The sequence below is a fragment of the Loxodonta africana genome, chromosome 6 (genome assembly GCF_030014295.1).
Source record: "Loxodonta africana isolate mLoxAfr1 chromosome 6, mLoxAfr1.hap2, whole genome shotgun sequence".
NCBI classification, from domain to species: domain Eukaryota; kingdom Metazoa; phylum Chordata; class Mammalia; order Proboscidea; family Elephantidae; genus Loxodonta; species Loxodonta africana.
This window is the reverse complement of record NC_087347.1, coordinates 78849240-78875391: the sequence shown is the minus strand read 5'-3', so window position 1 is coordinate 78875391 and position 26152 is coordinate 78849240. Positions and strand designations below refer to the sequence as shown.

Below are 26152 nucleotides of genomic sequence, written 5' to 3'. Positions count from 1 at the left end.
CTGGAAAGATCACAAGCCAATTCAGTGTAAGTGGCCACAGAGGTATAGGAAGTCAGTACTGACTTGTTCCTGACTGAACCGTGATGGAGATAGACATGAAACTGGCACCCAGAACTCTGCTCAGTTCACCAAAGCACCATTCATCTGCTCCTAGCCCCTACTTCTGGCCACAGAAGAAAAGAACTTTAACAAGTTTATGTTTTTTAAGTAAATTATTCAAAATAACAGGCAACTCACCATGAGATTTCTAGGAGAAACATGTGCTTCTTAAATTGAAAATTCTGCCCATTAACTTCCTGAAAGTGGAGAGTTACTAGACAGCCCTGCGATACAGTGAAGGCCCTGGGGAAGTATCTTTCAAACATTCTAGCGGAATGTTCTATTTGGAGGGATTTGTATTTAATGGATGACAAGTTAAAACGTGTCATCAGTGTCTGTGGTTGTGGTAGAGCTGCTAAAAGCAATGACAAATGTTAGATATGCAACTTTCTATTTTACTGACACACTAACTTGTCTGTTAAACAGGATTTTTTTAAATCTTGTAAAACTGAAAAGAACCCTCCAGAGGATTCTGCTTTGTAATACTCAGTTCTTTCTCCAGGACTTTTTAGCTGACTTATTTTCTGTTTTTTAGTGGGCCTTCGGGTTTGAGTTTTCCAGGAAGGAAACCGAGTTCTCCAGCAGGAAAATCTTCACAATGTACTCACTAACCTTGAGTGAACAAACCAAAAAACTTACAGCATTCCTACTTACTGTTTAGAAAAATTGATCAGTATATGTGCTCAGGATCGAAAACCATGAACTGATGAACTGATAGAATCCTCTCATCCTCATTAGATACTGCTCTTTGTATCTTAATACCGTCTGCCTGTATAGTACCCTTTTCACAGAGCCTCAAACTGTTTAGCAATGGTCATTAATATGTATAATGTATTTGGATGCAGTGGGGCAGTGGTAGTTCAATGGTAGATTTCTGGCCTTCCATGCAGGACACCCAGGTTCGATTCCCAGCCAATGTACCTCATGTACATCCACCACCCATCTGTAAGTGGGGGTTTGCATGTTGCTATGATGATGAACAGGTTTTAGTGGAGCTTCCAGGCTAAGACAGACTAGGAAGAAAGGCCTGGCAATCTACTTCCAAAAATCAGCCAATGAAAACCCTTTGGGTCACAATGGTCCTATCAGCAATTGATCATGGGAATGACACAGGACCAGGCAGCACTTCATTCCATTGTGCATGGAGTTGCCATGAGTTGGATACTATTTTGAATATATTATACTATATTTAAGGTTACTAAGGCACAGAAGGAGCCCTGAAGGTGCAGTGGTTAAGAGCTCCAGCTGCTAACCAAAAGGTCGGGGGTGCGAATCCACCAGCTGCTACTTGGAAACCCTATGGGGCAGTTCTACTCTGTCCTGTAGGGTTGCTATGAGTCCGAAATCAACTCTATGGCAACGAGTTTGGTTTTTGTTTTTGTTTTTGTTTTTTTGGTAAGGCACGGAAAAGCCACATAGCAAGTCAGCATTACTCAAAGAGTAAAACAAGGATGCTCTCATCCGTTACCAACTATACCATCCAACATATATGAAATTGACCTTTATAGTCAAATACATCATACTTCTCTGTCTTCTTAGTTATATTACTCTTTCTAGCCAAGAGGCATAATTTTGTACTGACTTGGCCACCTGAGAAATCTAAGTTCTGCTGTAAGCAAAAAGGCCATTTTGGGGGGGACACATTTGCAACTCTTCAGATTCTATGCTGATCCTTTTCACATTTCAAAGCCTCTGTTTCTTGTTGGTGATAATTTTCATTTAGTATTGACCACAATGTAATACTGCGCCTCCGTTTCTTCTCAAACCAGAAGAATAAGGTCAATAGAAATAGTGATTCTCTCAGTGTGTATGAGTGTCTTTTACATGCTTTCTGAGAAAGGAACCTGGAAAATATTTCTAAACTTTTCAATGCTTGCAGCTCCCTACAGCATCTTCCAGCTTCAGTGTGTCCTTTGCAAATCATCAATTTTTAAAGATTAAGCACACTTACAGACTTAGTGTAGTACGGTACATAGCAAACCCAAATGAACGAGAAAGTCCAAGCAAGGGACACACATCTAAAAAATAAAGGTATAGATCACTGGGAGTCTAGCAGTCTGAGATGATCTCTCCCACCCTGAGCAAATTTCCCATCCAAGATTATGCTTCTTGTCCTAACAGGCTTTGGAAAGCATCGGAGGCTTGGAGGTTTGAATATTTACTAGTCGCTGACTAGCTGTGTAGCCTTGGACAAGCAACTCATTATCTCTGAGTCTTCATTCTGTTAAATGGAGGAAATAACATCTCTTGTAACACTGTAAGAAATGAAGCTCTACAAAATGCATGGCATAGAATATAGCACATAACACAGGGCATGGTATAGAGTACATATTTTTAAATGACAGCTACAATAGTAAGAAGTATTACACTGATTAGTTGTCCAGAAAAGAATTCTCGTTCTTCTATGAAAAACTGTTTATAAATATATAAACTTTTTTCATGTCCTCCCCTATTTCCTTTATATTTCTTCCTCTTTTAGCTCCAGAAAATCACACAGAAAGGTATCTGAGAAAACAAATTCTCACTTACTCTTCTTAGGCATAGCACTAAGGGAGAAAAAATCTTTGGCATGGAAGAATGAATTGCTACTGAAATCAGTATACAGGATTTGAGGAAGGTAAACTCTTCCCTTAGGCCCTAGATTGCACAGATAGGTGACTGGCTTCTCAGCTCAGAATGGTTTCTGAGTGCCACTCACCATCTGACCTTGCCTGTCTCTACGGCTCCTCCTCTAACTATCCCCACTGTCCTCTCCATCACCCTGTTCTCTTCCTTTACTCAGCTATATGCAATCCTGGTGCACATCTTGCTCTCTCTCATTTTATGCCTTTGCATATGCTGTTGCCTCTGCCTAGAATGCCCATGCCCCATCCAGATAATTTCTAGCTGTTCTTTAAGATCCAGCTTAGATCACCTTTTCTAAATTATCCATGCACTAGTTTTTATCCTCCCCTACTGCATCGTATGACTCTGGCATAGAACAGGAAAGCAGAATTCCCATTGCAGCTTATGTGAATAGTGCCCTCTGGAGTTGTTCTGTGCACAACCTGCACAGCTGTACCCAGTTCTCCCATACTCTCTTCCCTACCCCACCTCTCCCTTGCCAGTAGCCTTGTGATGAAGACTTTTATTTCACTATTTTCATCATTTACTTGAAGTCTTTCCTCCTAGATTTTAACTTCCTTGAAACAGGTATATGGACTCTATTTCTGTTTTTCCTATACCTGGCACACACTAGGCATTCAATAAATGTTTGGTTAATTGATTGATTAATAAGTGAATTAACAAACGAATGAATTCAAGAGTTAAATGAAGTCCTGGCTATAGAAGTAAAAAAAAAAAAAATAGAAGTAGAGGGTAATAAATTGTGAAATTAACTCACCAGGAACAGGATTGGAATGATAAAAAGGAAAACCAAATATAAAGTAGAGAAATCCTCTATTAATAACCTGATTTGTGGCTCCAGAAGAAGACAGTCAAAATGGGCAGGAGCCTCTTCCAGGTGAGACTCTTTGGGAGTCCCCTGACATCTTGGTAATAGGTCACTCGAAATTTGGCAGGGAAGTGTGCAAGAGGACAAGGGAAATACTATGATATAAAGGGCTTATAAGAATCAGGCAGTTGGCTCAAACAGTGAAGCACTTGGCTACTACTAACTGAAAGGTTCTTGGTTCAAATCCACCCAGAGGTGCCTTAAAAGAAAGGCCTGGTGATTTGCTTCTGAAAGATCACAGCCACTGAAAACCCTATGGAGTACAGTTCTACTCTAAAACACATGGAGTTACCAAGAGTCGAAATCGACTCAACCCTCACTGGTTTTTTATAAGCATCCATCACATAGGCTAGAACAATGTTGGAGAAGACTTGGTATCTAGTACCATCTTGGGCTTCACTAACATCCCTTTGGAACTGAGATGGAGTCAATATCTCTGTATCCCAAGTTAAGAAGCCCTTTTCTAAACTCTCTACTAGTTTCTCTCGCTTCCTTTTGCTTACTGTTTAAAGTTTCAAAGTTTGCTGTATATCGCATCCTCTTTTTATCAGCATCGGTGCACCTTTACAGTAGAAATTTCCTCCAGGAGGCCAAGGATACTGAAGCCTATATTTAGAGAATACTTATTATGGGTTGGATGAAAGCCTGACTATGCCTAGAGTCCTGCTGCTTGAAGTCATTCTAATATTCATTTAGTTAGAACCGTAACCACACTGAGTTATCAGTGATCTCATATGGATCATATATTCACAGTCAACTTTTGACTTAGACAAGAGGATGTGTATTGTCTCTGCTGTTGTCCATCAGGTCTTTTCATTGCCTGCGACTACTGTGCTTAGAAGCATGATTTTCCATCTACAATCCCAGTTAAATTCTTTAAACACAGTCCATACATTGAAGAGCATAGATTTTTTTGAAGCTGACTTTGTTGAAGCACATCCATTATGTGTTGTCTCTGTCTTCAGGACTACCACCTTCTGTTCTAACTAGGAAGGAAGAGACAGTTTTTTACATGATCAGACTCTGTATCCTGGCATGTATTTTTAACTGGAATGATAGCAGCTGAAGTTCTAGAAAGGCTTAGAGCTCCTGAGGACAACTTTTTAATTTGAACAGCAGTTACAGTGCCCTGTCACATCTTCATTGAATTCATGGCCCCCAAGCCCAATAGTCTCCCTTATTATACTCTTGATATACTTATAGGCAAGTGTCACTAAGTAAAAAGAGTTAAAAGGGGCCAGGGTAATGTTGTCAATAGAACATATGGGTGAATTCTTGAAAACTACAAAAAGCACCATTTAGGTCAGCTCCAAAATGAATGCTGCCGGCTATCAGCAAGGACACTTGGGCAGGAGGGGAAGGATAAGAATATTCTCCATATGAGGCCTTGTAGAAGACTGAGAATTAGAAACTAAGAGTTGTGAGAGCCAAAACCAGGAGAAAGTGAGTAGAAGTTGAGAGTTACATCTGAATCAGAACCACAACGGACAAAAGTATTAGAGATTTTCCAGCTGTGACTGACACATTTTCAAATACAGGGTTAGAGAAAGCAAAGACATGGTCAGAATTGATTCCCTCATCAGAGTCAAGCAAACAAAAAACTCAAACTTGGAAAAAATCTGTAAGGCCATGTGTGAGACTTTCCTGACTGACAGAAAATTTTAGTGTTAGAAACTTTTTAACCACAAAGGCCTCTGGGAAGAGGATGACATTGTATATTTTTTTAAATTACTCATGCTCAGTTTACTGCATACTCATCTAGAGAGTATAATCTATGTATTTGTTAGTTTGGGTATGAATATACATAAACAGCTTCTATCAAGGAGAGAAAAATCGGGATGGTAAGTCAGAAAGGCATTGGTCCTGATGGACATTAATGATTATCCTTTATGTCCATCATCGTGAGTAATTCTTATACTTTTATTATGTTTATTAAAGATATAAAATGACTAAATAAATCTGAATAACTGTGCTTTCTTCATTTTACAGAGTTAAGAGGACGGTTTATAAAGCATGGGAACTTCCGTCAGGTTTGGAAGAACATAGATTGAATTTAAGATTCAAGAACATACATTGAAATGCAAGACTGCCACTAAGACCCATGAACAATCCCACACTCTCGCTTCTCTATCGAACTTTAAGATTGCTTAGTAATATGCTGCCTTCGCAAGATGAAAAGAAGCTAGTGCCAAAAAGGCATTTTATTCAATATTTGGAATAGACGTGCTCTTAAGACAATGGCTTCGAAGGTCTCCTGTTTATATGTTTTGACGGTTGTGTGCTGGGCCAGCGCTCTTTGGTACTTGAGTGTAACTCGTCCTACTTCTTCCTACACTGGCTCCAAGCCATTCAGCCACCTAACAGTTGCTAGAAAAAACTTCACCTTTGGCAACATAAGAACGCGACCTATAAACCCACACTCTTTTGAATTTCTTATAAACGAGCCCAACAAATGTGAGAAAAACATTCCTTTCCTTGTTATCCTCATCAGCACTACCCACAAGGAGTTCGATGCCCGCCAGGCAATCAGAGAGACATGGGGAGATGAGAACAACTTTAAAGGGATCAAGATAGCCACTCTCTTCCTCCTAGGCAAGAACGCTGATCCTGTTCTGAATCAGATGGTAGAGCAAGAGAGTCAAATCTTCCATGACATTATTGTGGAGGACTTCATTGACTCCTACCATAACCTTACCCTCAAAACATTAATGGGGATGAGATGGGTGGCCACTTTTTGTTCAAAAGCCAAGTACGTCATGAAAACAGACAGTGACATTTTTGTAAACATGGACAACCTTATTTATAAACTACTGAAGCCCACCACCAAGCCAAGGAGAAGATATTTTACTGGCTATGTCATCAATGGAGGGCCAATCCGGGATGTCCGTAGTAAGTGGTATATGCCCAGGGATTTGTACCCTGACAGTAACTACCCACCATTCTGTTCGGGGACTGGCTACATCTTTTCAGCCGATGTGGCTGAACTCATTTACAAGACCTCACTTCACACACGGCTGCTTCACCTTGAAGATGTCTATGTGGGATTGTGTCTTCGAAAGCTGGGCATACATCCTTTCCAGAACAGTGGCTTCAATCACTGGAAGATGGCCTATAGTTTGTGTAGGTATCGCCGAGTTATCACCGTGCATCAGATCTCTCCAGAAGAAATGCACAGAATCTGGAATGACATGTCAAGCAAGAAACATCTCAGATGTTAGGATTTTTACCGATGTAAATACGTTTCTTTTCTTTTTTAAGAAATGGGGCCTAAGATACCGGTATTTTACAGGTGTCACCAGGGGACATGAACTGGAGAAGGGGTTTTGTAAAAAGTTTTTTCTTCCCATCCTTAGTACCTTTCTTTGATTACCAATGTACAAATGTGAGGCTCTGGTCATAGAAACAACACGTAAGCCAGAAGGACCATGAATCATTCTCAGGTCCGACAGCATTACCATTTATCTCAAAAAGCAAGTTCCAAACAACTCTTAGGATTTACGTAATCAGGTACTGTGCGCATCTAAGATAAAAATCTGGGTTTGAGAAACTGGAACTCGTAGTAATGTCTTCATATCATTTCTGCAAAAAAAAAAAGTAAATAACTTTAAAATATTCAGAAATGACACATAGTCAGGAAGACACACTGGATGTGATTGTTAATATTGTGTGTGTTGTTATTGCACTGAGTTTTTTACACCTATTTCCATGTAATACGTGCAGTATTAGCACTTCCACCAAGAAATGAACTTAGTACTGGTGGGGAGGCTGAAGTTAAATAGATGGAAATTTAAACTTGAGAATCAAATACTCTTTATGTTTGGGAGACAACTCTGCTTGCTCATCCATGGAATAAACCTGGCCAGCAGGTGGAATGTATATAAAATGCTACTTAACTAAGTAAACAAGAGGTTTATTTTTTGTTGTTTTTGTTTGGCTCTTTCAGAAAAAAACATGGTGCCTCCAAGGAGACTTTGCCAAGTGTAATCTCACCTGCTTCCCTCCATACAGTGTGCTAAGTGCATTTCACAGTTTCTGGATCATGCAGGCACATGTCTCCATGTGTAGAAAACAGGTTGATAGGAGGCCAGAAGAATGATAAATCACACTAAGAAGTACAAATTTATGTATGCATTATAATTTACCTAAGTTTAGCAATAGTATAAGATGCCCCTCACAAAGCAAGGGAGAAAATCTTTCACAGTCACCAATTTTATTGAAAGAGTTGGCCCTGCAGTTGATAGATGTAATGACAGGGATGGATTACCCAATAATCAAGGTACACACGGACTTATTTGTGCCACATCAAGGATATGGTGAAACCCATGTGAAATCGTGCACTACGGATTAGTAAGTAAACACAATTATGCCCACGTGTGGCTTGCTTACTGGTTAATCTGATCCTGCAGTAATAACCCCATAACAACTGAAACGTCCAAGTACCTTTAGCTGCAAAGCTACAATGAGGTGTTCTTGTGGCACTGTGACTGAGGTTCACGGGCAAGAAGCTGGGGAAGCTTGGGGTCGGGTCCTATTCTTGCCATCATACTTAATGGGTCATGTGAGCTGGCATCTTAACCTTGCTGTTCTTCAATATGCTCATTTATAAAATGACTGTAAACAAACAAACCCACCTACCTCCCAGGAGCTGTGAGAGCAAATTGAATTTGCTAAGTGTTTTGAGATCCTTAGTTTAAAAGGTGCTACATAACGCAATACGTCATGCATTAGTCTAAATGCTAAAATAATCGCATAATAACAATGATGGCTATCAATAGTAGTAACGTGATCTTAATATAAAATCTGCCAAAATAAAGATGAACTAGGAGCCATTGGTGGACCCGGTCCTTCCAAAACTTTGGATTTTCCTTGGGTATAAGTTAGGTGGAAACCCTGGTGGCACAGTGATTAAGTGCTATGGCTGCTAACCAAAGGGTCGGCAGTTCGAATCTGCCAGGAGCTCCTTGGAAACTCTTTGGGGCAGTTCTACCCTGTCCCATAGGGTCACTATGAGTCAGAATCGACTCGAAGGCACTGGGTTTGGTTTGGTTTGGTTTATAAGTTAGGTATGTGGGAAAGCTTCAATTTCTCTATCATTTCTTCTGATTTCAATGAATAAGTTATTACTTTAGCGTATTGCCTTGGTTCCCAGGGTGCTGAACGTGAATGCAGCTGCCTTTCTTTGGGGAGGAGCCTCTGGCTGGGGGTATATTCTAGTAACTCAAACACTTGCTTTGCAAGATGCATCTCACCAACCTAGATATCATGGAACATTTGACTAAATCCCCTCTAAGAACTTGGAGAAGTAGGGCTAGTCCACCTCTAGCAGAATAGGCACTCAGCAAACATATCACTACCCACACACTGCCCATCTTCTACCATCCGTTAGAAAACTCCTGTTTGTTTTCATTTGAAGAAAGCCCCTCAACTGAAAGAGAGTACTTCTTAATTTTTGTTAACTTGGCCTCTGGAAGCTCCCAGAAAAGTTAATAGAAAATATGTAGACGAAATAAACAAATGGAACTCATGGTCTATTTCCTGAAAACATTTTATCTCTCATCCCTAACCAAAAGAACCCAATATGAAACAGAACTTCCCCTCCTTGAATACATCTTTATCTTAGGATCAGCGGGGCTGCTGGCTTTGATTCTAGGACAGCATTAGGTAGCCTGGGAGAGATGGATCAACATAAGGTAAGCCACCCTCCAGCACTGCAGCTTCAACTGCTGTTGAGCTGGGAACATTGGGAAAGTCCCATGACTTTGCATATGGTTCACCTTTCAGTCCTGCGGTAGAATCAAGCCTCTGTCTCACACTGCTGTCTTGCATCTACATCATGCTCAGTCGGGCCACCTTTGGTATCAATGAATTGCACATTGTAAACATAATATATGTACATTTATGAATTGTTTTACATATATATGTACATATTCATTAGAATAGAGCTCTAATCTTAAAAAGGAGCAAAAATTAGAGAAGCATATGTCTTAAAGGACTATTTCCTGACTTTTTTAAGACTGTAGTGCCCATATGACAAATATGTAAATATTCATCAGAGACCACATGTATATATTTTAAAGACTTTTTTTTCCTTCTTCCCAGCTGTATGCATCGTTAGAATCTGCTTGTTATGTATCATTTTCTTCTGCATGGAGCTTGGTGAGGCAAGGCCATTTGTCCAGTGTTTCAATAACCTTAAGCATGTTTGCCCTTTATGTTTTGAATGTTCAAAGAAATGTTTCAGTCAAATGATCAAGAAATAGCTCTAATCTTCTACTTTTGTTAACTTATGATACTAGCCAAATTATGGTTTCAATTATCTGCTGAGCCATCTTGTGGATTTCTTATCATTTCCATGCCATAAAATAATGCTTCAGACAGTATTCTACCAGGAGTCATTCAGACAATTTTGACAACAACTTTCGGACTACCCCCCTTTTGTTCATTATGCACTGGATAACAATAGGTATCAATAATCAGTGTCTATATTCTTGAAGTTTCTTTTTTAATTTGTGTATTTTTAAAAGTGTTATCTTCGGTAGCCTAGTTTGCACAGCTTTGTGTCTTCTTATATTGGAGCAAATGTCAGTTCCAGTATATAGCATTGTATTTTTAAATAACCACAATTGAAAAATGAAGAAAATCATTTTTAATTTGGATCAGATTCAGAACAAAACCCCTTTGTGTGATACGATATGGGGAAAATAAACTTTTCAGAGAAGCCAAGGAAGGAGTTTTTCAATCAAATCTCTTCTATCAAAAGACAGTGGAATATTTACATACAGTGTCTGGGATTCATTTTCTACCTTTCCTAGTATGTGGGTTTAGTGGGGGAATTATGTCATTTCTTCTGTAAAGGTGAAGATAGTTTTTATAAGCAAAAGAGAAACTTGTGAATGAAAGAAGTAATTTACTAGAAACGCTTGTTGATGATAATTGACGTTTAGGTATATCATTATATATGGATAATTGTATTTATGTATTTATTTGTTAAAATTGTACATACTGTTTCACCAAAAGTAATTGTCCGTAAAAGTGCACTCTCCGGGTTTGTAGTACTGTCTAGGGTTACATGGGTTGCCAGTTAAGCTGCTAACCAGAATACTATTTTTCGTATCAATGTTACAAAACTGAAAAATGACAATAGATGCTGAATATGTCTTTACATTCAGTCTCTTCACCTTCCTCTTGAAACGTAAACTGTCGATTGAAAGCACGATGCTAATGTATAGGCCCATCTGTCACAAGGAAGATTACGGTTCCATAAAGCTGATTTTTTTTTTTTAAACCATTGGGACAAATAAACAGAAGGAGAATATATTTTCCACTTTGCTTCTTTCTGAAAGAACCTCTTCGGTAAGGTGTGAGCATTAAAATTAGCTAATGCGCTGCTGTTTATCATTAACCTTCTCACAACCTCAGAGTAGGTAATAGTTCAAACAAGTCAGAGCTTGTCAGCAAGAGCCCAAAGCGGCTAACAGTCAATTTAGAGACTAGTTGGTCTAGCAGACCATGGACAACTCCAGGATTTAGGAATTTTAAGCATCCCACTTGCCCCTCTGCAGCTTCAGGTTTTTTAACTAGCCTCTGGGTTTTTTCTGGGTTAAATTCAGAAGATCCCTGGGTGGCGCAAACAAATTTCACTTGAATACTAACCTAAAGGCTGGCAGTTCTAACCCACCCAGCAGCACAGCAAAAGAAAGCCCTGTCAATCTGCTTCTCTAACGATTACAGCCAAGAAAACCCTATGGAACACAGTTCTACCCTGTAACGCACAGGGTTGCCCTAAGCTTGGCTGCTAATCGAAAGGTCAGCAGTTCAAACTCACCAGCCACTCCAGGGAGAAAGATGTGGTGGTCTGCTTCCGTAAAGATTTACAGCCTTGGAAACCCTATGAGGCATTTGTACTCTGTCCTACAGGGTCACAATGAATTGGAATCTACTGGACGGCAACAGGCTTTTTTTTTAATCTAAGGCAAAATTGTTATTCTTATGTTTCACCCACATATATCCTTTGGAATAGTGCATTCTATTTTAAAAGTGCTACTGGATGGAAAAATTCTATTATGCTAGTCAGACATTCTTTGTAGCAGACAAGTAGGTGCTAATGCCTGTCTTCTTAAGCCAGAGACTAATAGCTATTTAAGAGACAAAAGCTCCTCTGTTCTCAAACCTGGGCTAGCTAAATACGCCTTCACTACTTAATGAAAATTTAACCTGGGGTTTACCACCCTTGTATCTTGAAGTTCAAAAAGTTAGTCTATCAGGTGAGCTGAGACATAAAGGTAAACCATGAGGCCATAAAATATGTAGATTTTTATTCAATGTGAGTTTTTAAAAGGACCAGCATCAAGAGCAGTGTTCTACAAGTATGGTCCCCAAACAGGAGCTTCAGAGTCATCTGGGAACTTGTTAGAAATGCAAATTCTTGATCCCCACCAGAAACTTGGGGTTGCAATCTATGTTAACAAGCCCTCTGGATTGTTCCCTGTACACTAAAGTGTAAGAACACTGATCTAGAGCAGGGGTCTCAGACAACAGTCTGAGAACCACCTCCTACAAGCTAAGAATGGTTTTCACAATGAACTATTGAAGTGGTTTCATGACAGGGAACAAAAAAAAAAAAATCATTCTTCTCACTAGTATACCTGCATTGCAAAAAAAAAAAAAAGTACTCATTATTTTATTTTGAATTCCATCAATCAAAAAGAATCTGTGGAAATATTTTCTTTTTTGTTATATAAGTACTTTCCTGTATCTTCAGTTTTACAACTTGGTCTGCAAAGCCTAAAATATTAATTATCTGGCCCTTTACAAGTTTACCAACCTCTGACCTAGAGAAACAGAAAGATCACAAAAGGTGCTACGTACCGATGTCTCCAGTTTTAAATGAAGGATTGCATTAATAATGCAGCCAGGGAAAAAATAATGTGGTCATGATGATGAATTTCTTTAAAAACCGACAGGTGCGTATATGGTATTTTAAAAATATTTCCTTTTTCTCTCTCAGAGTGATTTTTTAAAATTATAAAAGCATGATTCTAATTGTAATAATTACCCACAGCTTAATTAATATATCGTTTAAAGATGTTGGGTATTAGACCTAAGAGGGTGGGTTTCATATAGCTTGATTATCATAATTACAAGCATTTTATTTTCTCATTTACTTAATTGACCGTCATAGATTTCCAGATGAATTCACACTGCTGGAAGAGAATGGAATACATTTTTGAGAGAGAAGAAAAAACAGAAACAGTGCTATTTAGAAGAACGATGTGTCCCAGAATGTAATCCACGTCAGCATGAAAAATTGCCCTCGATAATATCTCCTTATCTCTTTGCTGGTTAAAATGGGCATTTTTGTGAAATGAAAAAGAAATGAATGAAAAAAATATTATTGATTCAACCACATCTGTAATAACACTGGCCCTACTGTCTCTGCAGCCAGAGGTGCCTAGCACTCAAGAAAAATTTTCCGTTTAGTTTTCCTTATAGAATCTATTAGTTTGGTGCATTATGTCAACTATTTGTTATGCTTCTTGCAATGACCTCAGTCCTCACCTGGAGGGAATATGGCATAAGAGGTGATTCATTGTCTCTGTGAGGTTTACTCCAGAGCGTTTACTCAGCAGTGGCTGTCTGATATGGCAGGTTGGACAGAGTTACGTGTAGGGTTATGTGATAAAGACAATTTTTCAAGCAGAGACAAGGATGACCTCACCAAACATGAGGTGGGGGGAGACAAACCATCAGAGACCTTACATTTTCACTGCCCATTCTTCTGTGTTGTTACAGTTGTTATTCTTGTTCCTGTTGTTTAATCCTAACAGCAAGCCATGAGGTAGGTGCTGCTGCTACATCCATTCAGAAGATTAGGAAACTGAGGCAGCAAAGAATTTCATAACTTAAAGGATTAACTTGGCCCCTCTGTCTCTAGAGGCCATAAACCTGTTGCCATCACATCAATTCCAACTCATAGTGACCCTAGAAGACAGAGTAGAACGGCCCCATAGGATTTCCAAGGAGCACCTGGTGGATTTGAACTGCCGACCTTTATGGTTAGCAGCCGTATCACTTAACCACTACGCCATCAGGGTTTCCCTAGAGGACATACTCTTAACCAATACAGCATGCTGCCTCTCGTATGTAGAAGCATATCCCCACCACTACTACCACCACCACCCCGATCTTTGGCACTTTGGAACTCAGTGTAGCTGTTTTGTTTTTTTTTTCAGATTGGAACTCCTCTACCCCATTTTTTTTTATTGAGGTATAGTTTACATAAGGAGCCCTGGTGGTGCAGTGGTTAAGCACTCGGCTGCTAACCGAAAGCTTGGCAGTTCAACCCACCAGCCACTCGTAGGAAAAAAGATGTGACAGTCTGCTTCCATAAAGACTAAGGCCTTGAAAACCCTGTGGGCCTGTTCTACTCTGTCCTATAGGGTCACTATGAGTCTGTATCCACTGGATGGCAATGGGTTTCATTTTTGGTTTTATAATCTACATACATACTTCAAAATTTATCCTTATTAATGCAGTTTAACAAACGCACACAGTCAGGTAACCACCACCATAATCTACATCTAGAACAGTTCCATCAGCCCCGCCCCCATTCTCTCATGCCCCTTTGTAACCACCCCCTATTGCCTAGCCATTGGTAATCACTGATCTCTTTCCAGACTTTTATTCTACATAAAATTTGTATGAAATTCAATAGCCATCACACTGTAATGTGTAATATTTAGACAAGGTTCTTAAGGTAGCCCATTATGGCAACTTAGTACAAAGTAAAGGAAAAAATTTCAAAAGAGAAGAAAAATAAACAAACAACAGGAAGGTGCAGGTGAAATATTTGGGAATTTTAAAATAAACCACCACTGATTTGATAAAATCCAAGTCTAATGAATATTAATAAGAAGGTAGAAGTAAAAAATCTATAACCCCACTCACTCAGAGTCTAGCCCAGCTCACAGGGAACTTTAATAGAGCTTCTCTCCTTCCAAGTTCACGTACACATTTCTGTGGAGTAGAAAGAACAATCTATAAATTCAATTGTACTTTTTTCCCTCTTGGAAAGCAAAGAATCCTCTGGAGAGACATCCATCACTAGCTAGCTCATTAAAAAGGCAAGCTCTCTCTACACTCCAGGATTTGTCTCCACACCTGTCTCAAACCACAATCAGACGAGCTCTCCTTCTTCTCTATATCCCCATGCTTCCTCTCCACTGCTCTCCTCAACGTATGCTAGTTCACATTTCCTTTAGGAAAAGACAACTTTGCCACTACAAGCTTCTCTTCAAAATTGACCAATATAAGCATCTGAGCTAACTTGGAAAGTGTACCATTTGCAACAACATGCTCTCCTGTCCTATTGGAAGTCAGGGCCATAGGCAGCCAGGGTGTTGGGGCAGAACGGGATGCTAAGGGGAAAGGACAAGATGAGGATGGTGGATTGTTTATGCAATGCTTCTCAATTTGTAGTAATTACATAGGCATCTTGTTAAAATTCCGATTTAATAGTTCTGAGGTATAACCCAAGGTTTCTTATAAGTGTATAAAATCTAGGCGGAAACCCTGGTAGGTAGTGGTTAAGAGCTACAGCTACTAACCAAAAGCTCTGCAGTTCAAATCCACCAGGCGCTCCTTGGAAACTCTATAGGGCAGTTCTACTCTGTCCCATAGGGAAGCTATAAGTCGGAATTGACTCTACAGCAATGGGTTAACGGATTATCTCCAGGCATTGCCAGCGTTGCTGGTACATAGACTGCCCTTTGAGTAGCAACGCTGTAGTTTTCAAGGCTAATTTCTAGACAGGGACACTAAAATTTGTGAAACATCTATTATGGCCATACCAGGGGCTCTTGCCTATATTGCCTCTAAATTTTCACAAAAACTTGTTGGAAGGTATTAAGGTGAGGTTTGAGTCTTTAGCGCTGTTTTAGGTTAGAAACTTATTCTTGTTTATTTCCTATATATATAGTTTTCTCTAAGACTTTAAGAAGGAGCGCTGGTAGTGCAATGGTTAAGGGCTTGGCTACTAACCAAAGAGTTAGTGGTTCAAATCCACCCAAGAGTTCTGCAGGAGAAAGACCTGGCAATCTGTTCCATAAAGATCACAGCCTAGAAAGCCCCATGGGGCAGTTCTGCTCTGTCACATGGGGTTGTTATGAGTCAGAATTAATGATGGCATGCAAGACTTTAACAGGGAAGGTTGAGGTCCTAGAGGAAGCCATACACCAAAAACCTAAAAACAATGTGAAACAAAATATCACACTAGTATTAGCTGGCCTAGTGCTCAGTAGTCCAATACAGATTTCATGTTAAAACAGAGTTTATTACTTGGGTCAAGTCAAAGGAGGGACCAAAGGCTTCATCTTCCAACCAAATACCAACCACTTACCAAGCCAATGGATGGGCATATTATACAACGCACATAGGAGGACAGGTTGCCAGACTGCAGGACTCCTGGCTACGAGAGCCAGGAGAGTGCAGGAGCTGAAGAAAAGCAGCAAGAGAGCCACATGCACATATGTCACCTATTAAAAGTGACCCCACACATATGTAAATATGGCCCAACCATTGTCCTAGAATCTGACAGACAGTAATCTGACTCTCAGGAAAGAAAAATAATTATAGTGGGAGAAAGTAAGCTTTTTTGTATGAAATCAGAAACTAGGTGATCCCTCCAAAAAAAAAAAAAAAGGAATCCAGTAGTTATTACAGGTACTGTTTTGGAGTTGAGAAATCTAAGTGTTAAAGAAGTTAAGTAACTTTCCAATACCATAAAATTAATAAACGGAAAGATAGTATACGAACACCAGGTCTTTTAACTGGAGTCCAATGCTGTTTTGTTTTGTTTTTTCCATTATATCATGTGCCTCTCAATTCCGTTTGTGCTTCTGGGAATCAGCAATTATATCCGAAGGCCAAATGGACAGCCAGTGCTTGAAGTAACAGACAAGTATAGAAAGTCAGCATTAAAAAAAGAGACCTGGAGTCCAGAAATACAACCCAGAGCTTCTGCAAAGAGTTGAGACAACAGCATCAGAATCTAAGCAAGAGTCAGAAACAGGTTCTAAACATCTATCCATCAGGAACACTTAACATTAAATGGCACAACAAAGAAAACCTGATTTTTCAAGCAGTATTCTCACTCATCCAGGAATATAATCAACCACCATGAGCTGGATGGCTACAGGACCCTCAGAGGGATGGTTGCACCACTACTTTGGAATCTAAAATAACCTAGATTAGATGTGGCCACAAATAAGATAAAGTGTTTTTCAGTGAGAACGGTCAGAAGGAAAAAAAAAAAAACACTTTGCAAAGGCTTTATATGCATTTTTATTTCCAAGACAATTGAAGGAAGGAGAAGATGACTCTTAGGTAACAAAAGAAGAGAGTGGCAAATAGAGACAACAAGAATTGTAAAAAGAAACAGAGCAAGGAGCAGAAAGAATAGGGAAGTAAAAGATCAGCAAGCAGTAATCCAAGGTGAGATGGAAGACTAGGGAAGAGTGTTACCTACTTCTGGACTGTGCTGACCATTGTTTCTTTGCTTTTACTGTTGTTAAAAGTATTTAAGTAACAGCTTTCAATTCTTTTCTCATCAAATTTCCTTACCACCACCAGAGACCAGTAGTTACCAAATCTATTCTGACTCATGGCGACCCCATGCGTTTCAGAGAAGAACTGCACTCATTAGGGTTTTTAAGCTGTGACCTTTTGGGAGCAGATCTTTGGGCCTTTCTTCCAGGCATCTCCGGGTGAGTATGAGCCTTCAACTTTTCAGTTAGTGACGAGTTCTTAATCACCGAGCCTCCCAGGGACTCCCCAAATTCCCTTGTAGCTAGAGGAAAAAAAGGAAGGGTTTCCCCAGCAGCAGTGGTCAGTATATGCTTTTTTCTAAGATGTTTGTGTATCATCTCGGCTTTTTGCATGCTCGTTCGCTTTGCTTATTTTTGCTTTTTTTATTACTCTCAGTTACTTCTTATGCCCATATCAAAAACTGTACATTCTTCAGTATTAAATTTTTCATTGTATGTTAGAGATTGTTGTTATTAGGGGCCATTGAGCCGGTTCCAACACATAACAATGCTATGTACAACAGAATGAAACATCGCCTGGTCCTGTGCCATCGTCGTAATCACTGCTATGTTTGAGCCCATTATTGCAGACATCATGTCAGTCCATCTCCTTGAGAGTCTTCCCCTTTTTCGCTGATCCTCTACCAAGCATGATGTCCTTCTCCAGGTACTGGTCCCTCCTGAGAACATGTTCAAAGTACATGAGATGAAGTCTCGCCACCCTTGCTTCTAAGGAACATTCTGACTGTAGTTCTTCCAAGGCAGATTTGTTTGTTCTGTCAACATTCTTCGCCAACACCATAGTTCAAAGGCTTCGATTCTTCTTTTGTCTTCCTTATTCATTGTCCAGCTTTTACACACATGTAAGGTGATTGAAAATATCATATCTTGGATCAGGCACACCTTAGTCCTCAAAGTGACATCTTTGCTTTTTAACACTTTAAAGAGGTCTTTTGCAGATTTGCCCAGGGAAATACATTGGTTTATTGACTGCTGCTTCCATGGGTATTGATTGTGGATCCAAGTACACCTACTCCTCACTTATCCTTATTGACTATCTTGCTATCCAACGTTTTGCATTACCACAATAGTAAAAAATCTACTATCCAACTATTTTGGACTTTAATGACATACATCTGACAGCAACGAATGTCGAGGTGTGAGGCACAAGTAAAGCTGGATGTGATAGTTAAGGTTATGCATCACCTTGGCTGGGCATGTTCTCAGTGCTTTCAAAGTTATGATGCAATTTGGCAGTTATATAATGATGTAGTCATCCTCCATTTTGTACTCTGATGTGGTCATTAAACATTTTTGCATAATGCCAATTTTTGCATAGTGCTGATTTTTATGTAACGGCCTGGTCATTAGAATCTAATGAGGGAGGAGTGGATAGAAAATGAAATCATTTGTCAATATTTTCTCCATTTATCATGATGTCATTTATTGTTCTAGTTGTGAGGATTTTTGTTTTCTTTATGTTGAGGTGTAATTCCTACTGAAGGCTGTAGTGTTTGATGTTCATCAGTAAGTGCTTCAAGTCCTCTTCACTTTCAGCAAGCAAGGTGCGTCATCTGCATATCAAAGGCTGCTAATGAGTCTTCCATAATCGTGATACTGTCTTCTTCATATAGCCTGGCTTCTCGGATTATTTGTTTGGCATACAGATTGAATGAGTATGGTGAAAATATAGGACCCTGACGGCCACCTTTCCTGATTTTAAACCATGCAGTAACCTCTCGTTCTGTTCAAATGACTGCTTTTAGGTCTATGCACAGGTTCCACAAGTGCAGTTAAGTATTTTGGAATTCCCATTCTTCACAATGTTATCCATAATTTGTTATGATCCACACAGTCAAATGCCTTTGCCTCGCCAATAAAACACAGGTAAACATTTTTCTGGTATTCTCTGCTTTCAGCCAAGATCAATCTGACGCCGGTAATGATATCCCTCCTTCCGCATCCTCTTCTGAATCTGGCTTAAATTTCTGGCAGTTCTTTGTTGAGGTACTGCTGCAACCAGTTTTTAACCATCTTCAGCGAAATTTTGCATGCATGTGATATTAATGATATCTGTTTGATAATTTCCATATTCTGTTGTATCACCTTTCTTTAGAACAGGCACAAATATAGATCTCCTCCAGTCAGTTGGCCAGGTAGCTTTCTTTCCAAATTTCTTGGCATAGACAAGTGAGCACTTCCAGTGTTGCATCCATTTGTTGAAATGTCTCAACTGGTATTCCATCAAGTCCTGTAACCTTGTTTTTTGCCAATGCCTCCCATGCAGTTTGGACTTCTTCCTTCATGACCATTGATTCTTGATCATATGCTACCTCCTGAAATGGTTAAACATCTACCAATTCTTTTTGGTACAGTGACTCTGTGTATTCCCTCCATCTTCTTTTGATGCTTCCTGTGTCATTCAATATTTTACCCATACAATCCTTCAATATTGCAATATTGAATGTTTTCTTCAGTTCTTTGAGCTTAAGAAATGACTAGTGTGTTCTTCCCTTTTGGTCTTGTAACTCGAGGTCTTTGCACATTTCATTATAGTACTTTACTTTGGCTTCTCTAGCTGCCCTTTGAAATCTTCTGTTCTGCTATTTCACGTCATCATTTCTTCCATTTGCTTTAGCTACTCTACATTCAAGAACAAGTTTCAGAGTCTCTTCTGACATCCATTTTGGTCTTTTTTTCTTTCCTGTTTAATGGCCTTTTGTTTTCTTCACATATGCTGTCCTTGATGTCATTTCACAGCTCATCTGGTCTTTGGTCATTAGTGTTCAATGTTGCAAATTTATTCTTGAGATGGTCTCTAAATTCATGTGGGATATTCTCAACATTGTACTTTGGCTCTTCATCCTGATTGCATTTTTGATCAGTTTCAGACTGCGGAACTTGTTAAAAAAAAAAAAAGTTCAGTTTCTTCATCTTTGGCACTTGTGGTTGGTGTGTAAATTTGAATAATAATCGTATTCACTGGACCACAGAAATTGAACCTAGCTGGATTTCCATGGGCGTGGGTTAAGCTATAAATGAAATCCCTAGCGTTTTGAGTAGGGAATGTGATCGTTACATACTTCTCTTTCTTCAGTATTAGTAGACATTTCTAACCTAAAGCAACCTAGGTTTAAATGGCAAAATAATAAGATTCACATTAGGTTTCTGATAAACTATAAAATCAATTTCATTTGAGAAACCTGCCATATTGCTTTATTAACCTTAGGTAGATGGCAGAACATAGATTGAAATCCATGGAGACATATTTATTCATTCAACCATTTATTCAATAAATATTCCTTGAAGGCTGACTAGGGACAAGACACAATGTTAAGACCAAGTGTCATACATTTTACAAGCTAATTGTCAGATATTCTTTTCAAAGCTCAAGCTTCTTTGTTGTAATATTCAAAATTAGAATACACTTCTCCAAATTCCTATTCCCTGGATGCCTTCTTAGCTGGTGATACATCGCCCTAGTAGAAGTTGTGATCCCAGGCTCACCATCCAGAATTGTTTATATCTTAGTCCTTGGAGTCAGCATTTTTGTTGTTTCATGAATAAACACAATGGATTAGAATATGGATTAGATCAGTGTCTGTTAGCCAGAGGAGAAACATAATAATGCATATGTAGTCCACTATATTTTGGTCTTGCAACAACTAAACCCATTCTCATTGCAAAGCAAATTGTGTTTGAGGCCCAGCCCCAACCAAGAGCCAGTAGGCATAATTTACATTGCGTGCCAATGCCTTTGGTTTTTCAAACAGATGAAAGGTTGTACAACACTATAAATGAGCTTAATAACTTTGAATATAAAGAAACTTCTGTGAAATTAAGAAAAGCATATGGCACAGTGGGCATTAGAATTAGCTGACAAGCTTAAGGCAAGCAGATCTGTCATACCCTCCTGTCCTGAGTCAGCAGCCATTGGACAATCTGCACTCATAACCACGAATGTTCAGCTGGACATGGACTGAAATCCCCAGACCATTAGGCAATTGCCCCACTAGGTTTGAGACATCTCTCACTTCATTTTTTTGAACTCCCCATAAATGCTCAATAAGGGCTTATTTAAGTATTCTCCTCTTAGCAAGATAGCTGCTGACAACTGGACTAAACCAGAAGCAAAGAAGTTTCCTGAACAAAATGAGCCCTTCAAAGTCCAGTGTAACAGGGGCAGGGGTTTGGAGACCATGGTTTCAGGGGACATCTAAGTCAAATGGCATAATAAAATCTATTAAGAAAACATTCTGCAACCTGCTTTGGAGAGTGGCATCTGGGGATTAAACATTAGCAAGCAGCCATCTAAGATGCATCAATTGGTTTCAACCCACATGGAGCAAAGGAGAATGAAGAGCACCAAAGACACAAGGTAATTATGAACCCAAGAGACAGAAAAGGCCACATAAACCAGAGGCTACATCATCCTGAGACCAGAATAACTAGATGGTGCCTGGCTACAACCCCTGATGGACAGCAGTGGGATGCAGACCCCAAATTCTCTTAAAAAGACAAGACTTAATGGTCTGACTGAGACTAGAAGCACCCCTGTGGTCATGGTCCCCAGACTTTCTGTAAGCCTAAGACAGGAAACTTTCCCAAAGCCAACTCTTCAGACAGGGATTGGACTGGACTATGGGATAGAAAATGATACCAGTGAAGAATGAGCTTCTTGGATCAAGTAGACACATGAGACTATGTTGGCACCTCCTGTCTGGAAGGGAGATGAGATGGCAGAGGGGGCCAGAAGCTGGGTGAATGGACATGAAAAGAGAGAGTGGAGGGAAGGAATGTGCTGTCTCATTAGGGGGAGAGCAATTAGGAGTATATATAGCAAGGTGTATATAAATTTTTATATGAGAGACTGACTTGATTTGTAAACTTTCACTTAAAGCACAATTAAAAAAAAAAAAAAAGATAGCTGCTGAATAGCCTGGATGACCCAATACCCAATACCCCATTTTGCCAAAGTTCATGAACCAAGTCAAATGCTTCTGCTTTAATAAGGTGTTCTTTATTGACCTCTCATAACTCAAAGAAAACATGCAAGCATGGGCAATGCTATATGATGAGGGATGTGGGGTTTCTTGATGTGTATGATGATGCTGCCTAATCTCTGTAAATATGAGGTTCACAGAATATAAAGTAGAACTTACAAATACCCCCTAGTATCAAACTTTGTGTTGTAATACTGAAGAATTCTACAGAGAAAGTACTAAATGATTCAGGAAGCATCAAAAGCAGATGGAAGGAATACACAGAGTCACTGTACCAAAAAGAATTGATTGATGTTCAACCATTTCAGGAGATAGCATATGATCAAAAATCAGTGGTATTGAAGGAAGAAGTATAAGTTGCATTGAAGGTATTGGCAAAAACAAGGCTTCAGGAATTGACAGAATACCAATTGAGATGTTTTAACAAATGGATACAACACTGGAAGTGCTCACTTATCTATGCCAAGAAATTTAAGACAGCTATCTGGTTAACCAAGTAGAAGCAAACCATATTTGTGCCCATTCCAAAGAAAGGTGATCCAACAGAATGCAGAAATTATTAAACAGTGTCATCAATACCACATGTTAGTAAAATTTTGCTGAAGATAATTCAAAAACAGTTGCAGCAGTAGAGGAAACTGCCAGAAATTCAAGCTGGATTTAGAAAAGGTTGTGGAATGTGGGATATCATTACTGATATCAGATGGATCTTGGCCGAAAGCAAAGAATATCAGGAAGATGTTTACCTGTGTTTTATTGACTATGCAAAGGCATTCAACTGTGTGGATCATGACAAATTTGGATAACATTGTGGAGAAGGGGAATCCCAGGATACTTAATTGTGCTCATGTGGGACCTGTACATAGATCAAGAGGCAGTCCTTCAATCAGGTTCAAAATCAGGAAAATGTGTATCAAGGTTGTATTCTTTCACCATACTTATTCAATCTGTATGGTGAGCAAATAATCCAAGAAGCTGAGCTATATGAAGAAAGATATATCATCATGATTGGAGGAAGACTCGTTAAAAACCTGAGATATGCAGATGACACAACCTTGCTTGCTGATAGTGAAGAGGACTTGAAGCACTGATAAAGATCAAAGACTACAGCCTTCAGTATGGATTACACCTCAACATAAAGAAAAAAAAAAAATCCTCACAACTGGACCAATAAGCAACATCATGACAAACTGAGAAAATACTGAAGTTGTCAAACATTTCATTTTACTTGGATGTGCAATCAACGCCCATGGAAGCAACAGTCAAGAAATAAAATGACATATTGCATTGGGTAAATAGGCTGCAAAAGACCTCCCTAAAATGTTAAAAGCAAAGACCTCACTTTGAGGACTAAGGTGCACCTGACCCAAGCCATGGTAATTTCAATGACCTCTTATGCATGTGAAAGATGGACAATGCATAAGGAAGATCAAAAAAGAATTGATGCCTTTGAATTATGGTATTGGCAAAGAATATTGAATATACCATAGACTGCCAGAAAAAAAAACAAATTTGTCTGGGAAAAAATGCAGCCAGAAGGCTCCTTAGAAGCAAGGATGGCAAGACTTTATCTCACATACTTAGGACACTTTATCAGGAGGGACCAGGCCCTGGAGAAGGACATCATGCTTGGTAAAGTAGTGGGTCAGCAAAAAAAAAGGAAGACCCTCAACGAGATGGATGGACACAGTGGCTGCAACGATGGGCTCAAACATAGCAACAATTGTGAGGATGGTGCAGGACCAGACAGTGTTTTGTTCTGTTGTACATAGGGTCGCTGTGAGTCAGAACCAACTTGAAGACACCTAACAACAACAATGACATCAATCCATAGAAATAAGAGATTTACTGGACTGGTGTCTTTTATATTTGAAAAAATGATGAGCTCCTTTGGAATGTATTGGAGCAGTGATTACAAACATTGGACTTCCCCAATTGTCTCCTTTTCCAATCTAGCCTGTTTCTCAAGTTAGAAATCCCGAACCACCTTTGACATCTGCTTTTCTCTTACCTGTAATTTAAGCTCATCACTAAAGGAAAAAAAAAAAAAAAAATCTGTTGCCATTGAGTTAATTGTGACTTAATAGGGCAGAATAGAATTGCCCCACAGAGTTTCCAAGGAGCAGCTGGTGGATTTGAACTACTGACCTTTTTGGTCAGTAGCCAAGCTCTTAACGACCCTGCCACCAGGGTTCCAGCCCATCACCAAGTCCTCTAAAATGTGTTTTAACTACCTTAGTAACTTGGTCACTGATCTCTCTAATCCCACTCTCCCTTCTCCAACCCCTGGTTACACAGCAGCAAGAGAGGTCTTTTTAAAAGAAAAGTCAAATCATTTATTATTTCCCCACTTCAAACACTTCATTGATTACCCAATGTACTTTGAATAAAAAAACAAAAGTCTTAATTATGACCAATAAAGTCTTGCATGAGGAGGTCCCTGACTATGTCTTCACAAGACTTCACCGTGTGCCTCCATAGCCTCCTCACAGTGCAGCCACACTGACCTTCATTCATTTCCATACCATGCCCAGCTCTCCCCTATTCAGGACTTACTCTGCTCTGCTAATTTAGTCTTCTCTCTTATCATCCGCCTTCCTTTACTTCAGGAACTCTTACTTGTCATTCAGAACGTGGTGTAGGTATCATTTCTCAGAGAGACCTTCCCCAACTCTTCCATCTGGTATTAATTTCCATTATTCATTTGTAGAGCACCCTATTGTATTCCTTCACCACGTGTCAACATTTATAATTGCCTATTTATTTGAGCATTTATTTGTTTAAAGTCTGTCTTCTCCTTTGGAACAAAATCTCCAAGAAGTCAGTGACCTGTCTATTCTGTCCACACTGTATATCCAGCACTAAGCACAGAGTCGGACATAAAAGGTGCTCAGTAAGCATTTATTGAATAGATAAACTAATTTTCTGTTATCTGAAGGGAGAGTCCAAAAGTCTCAAATAGTTTTCAAAACAAAGTTAATGTTCTTTCATTCTAATCGTCTTTTTATTTCATTCTTTAAGAATGATAATAGAAAAATTATAAATCACAAGATTTAAGCAGTTAGAAGGATCTTTTATGTCCTAACCTGACAAATTCCGTCTCCAGATGAATGCTGATCCACCTATTATTTATTTAACTCTAGATACATGGAACTCATTTGTTCCTAAGGCCAACCATTCCCGTTAGGGGCAGATCACTGGACTTCCTCTACATGATTATCATGTTGGCCTTTAGTCTTCTCTTTTTTTCAGTAACCCTCCTCCAGGGATGGATTACCCAAAAAGCAGGGTACATACTGTTTTACTTGTGCTTACTTGCTAATCTGTAACGCGTAATGGAAGAACAGGTGAAACTGTGCACTACAGATTAGAAAGTAAGGAAAAGTAACCCTGTGCATACCTTGCTTACTGGTTATTCTGCCCCTGCCCTCCTCTTATCACATAAGACCTTTTTAACACCCAGACATCTGATTAAATTATTTACTCCTAATCCAATGACTTTCTATGTCTTCAGAATGAAGGTAAAATGCCTTAACAAGATTCACCTGGCCTTTCTGGAGCCAAGCCCTTGTTTTCCTCTCAAGCATCACTTCTCTTACCCCTGTCACTTTGTGCTCTGGCCATACTGAATATGAGTACTTTCAGTTTTTCAAATGCACGGTTCTCTTTCTCTCTCAATCTCTCTGTCTCTCTTTCTCTCTCTCTCTCTTCTGCCCTCTCTCTGGGCTTTTCACATGTTATCCTCTTGGTTTGAACCCTTCTTCCTTCCTCCTTCCTCTTCTGTTCTTCCACCTCTTCACCTGGGTAACTGCTTCTCAATCTCTAGTACTGAGTTTAGACCACATTCTTTCTGGCAGCCTTCCCTGACATCCTCTCTCCACTCCACTCTAAGCTGTATTCTTTTTATTTGCTCTCAAAACACTCTGTATTTCTCAATCTAATGATCACACTTCATAGTAATTACCTGCTTACCT

At 39.4% G+C, this 26152-nt stretch overlaps 2 protein-coding genes across 3 annotated transcripts in view; one reads left to right on the top strand and one right to left on the bottom strand.

Annotated features, from left to right (window-relative positions):
- The first annotated feature begins 5558 nt into the window (after nt 1-5558).
- On the top strand, nt 5559-8333 carry B3GALT1 (beta-1,3-galactosyltransferase 1). Its single transcript, XM_003405812.4, has one exon. It carries the CDS (start codon nt 5830-5832, stop codon nt 6808-6810), a length of 981 nt encoding a protein of 326 aa, XP_003405860.1. The 5' UTR covers nt 5559-5829; the 3' UTR covers nt 6811-8333.
- STK39 (serine/threonine kinase 39) overlaps nt 6353-26152 on the bottom strand; it is a 420086-nt gene continuing 400286 nt past the window's right edge. The window contains exons 20-21 of one of the 2 annotated variants that reach the window (XM_064287030.1): nt 14540-14608; nt 6353-6770 (exon numbers count right to left, since the gene is read on the bottom strand). In XM_064287030.1, coding sequence (XP_064143100.1) covers nt 14540-14608 — 69 coding nt within the window. In that variant the 3' untranslated portion in view covers nt 6353-6770. The remainder of the gene's footprint in view (nt 6771-14539; nt 14609-26152) is intronic. The other variant, XM_064287034.1, reaches the window with a different exon arrangement.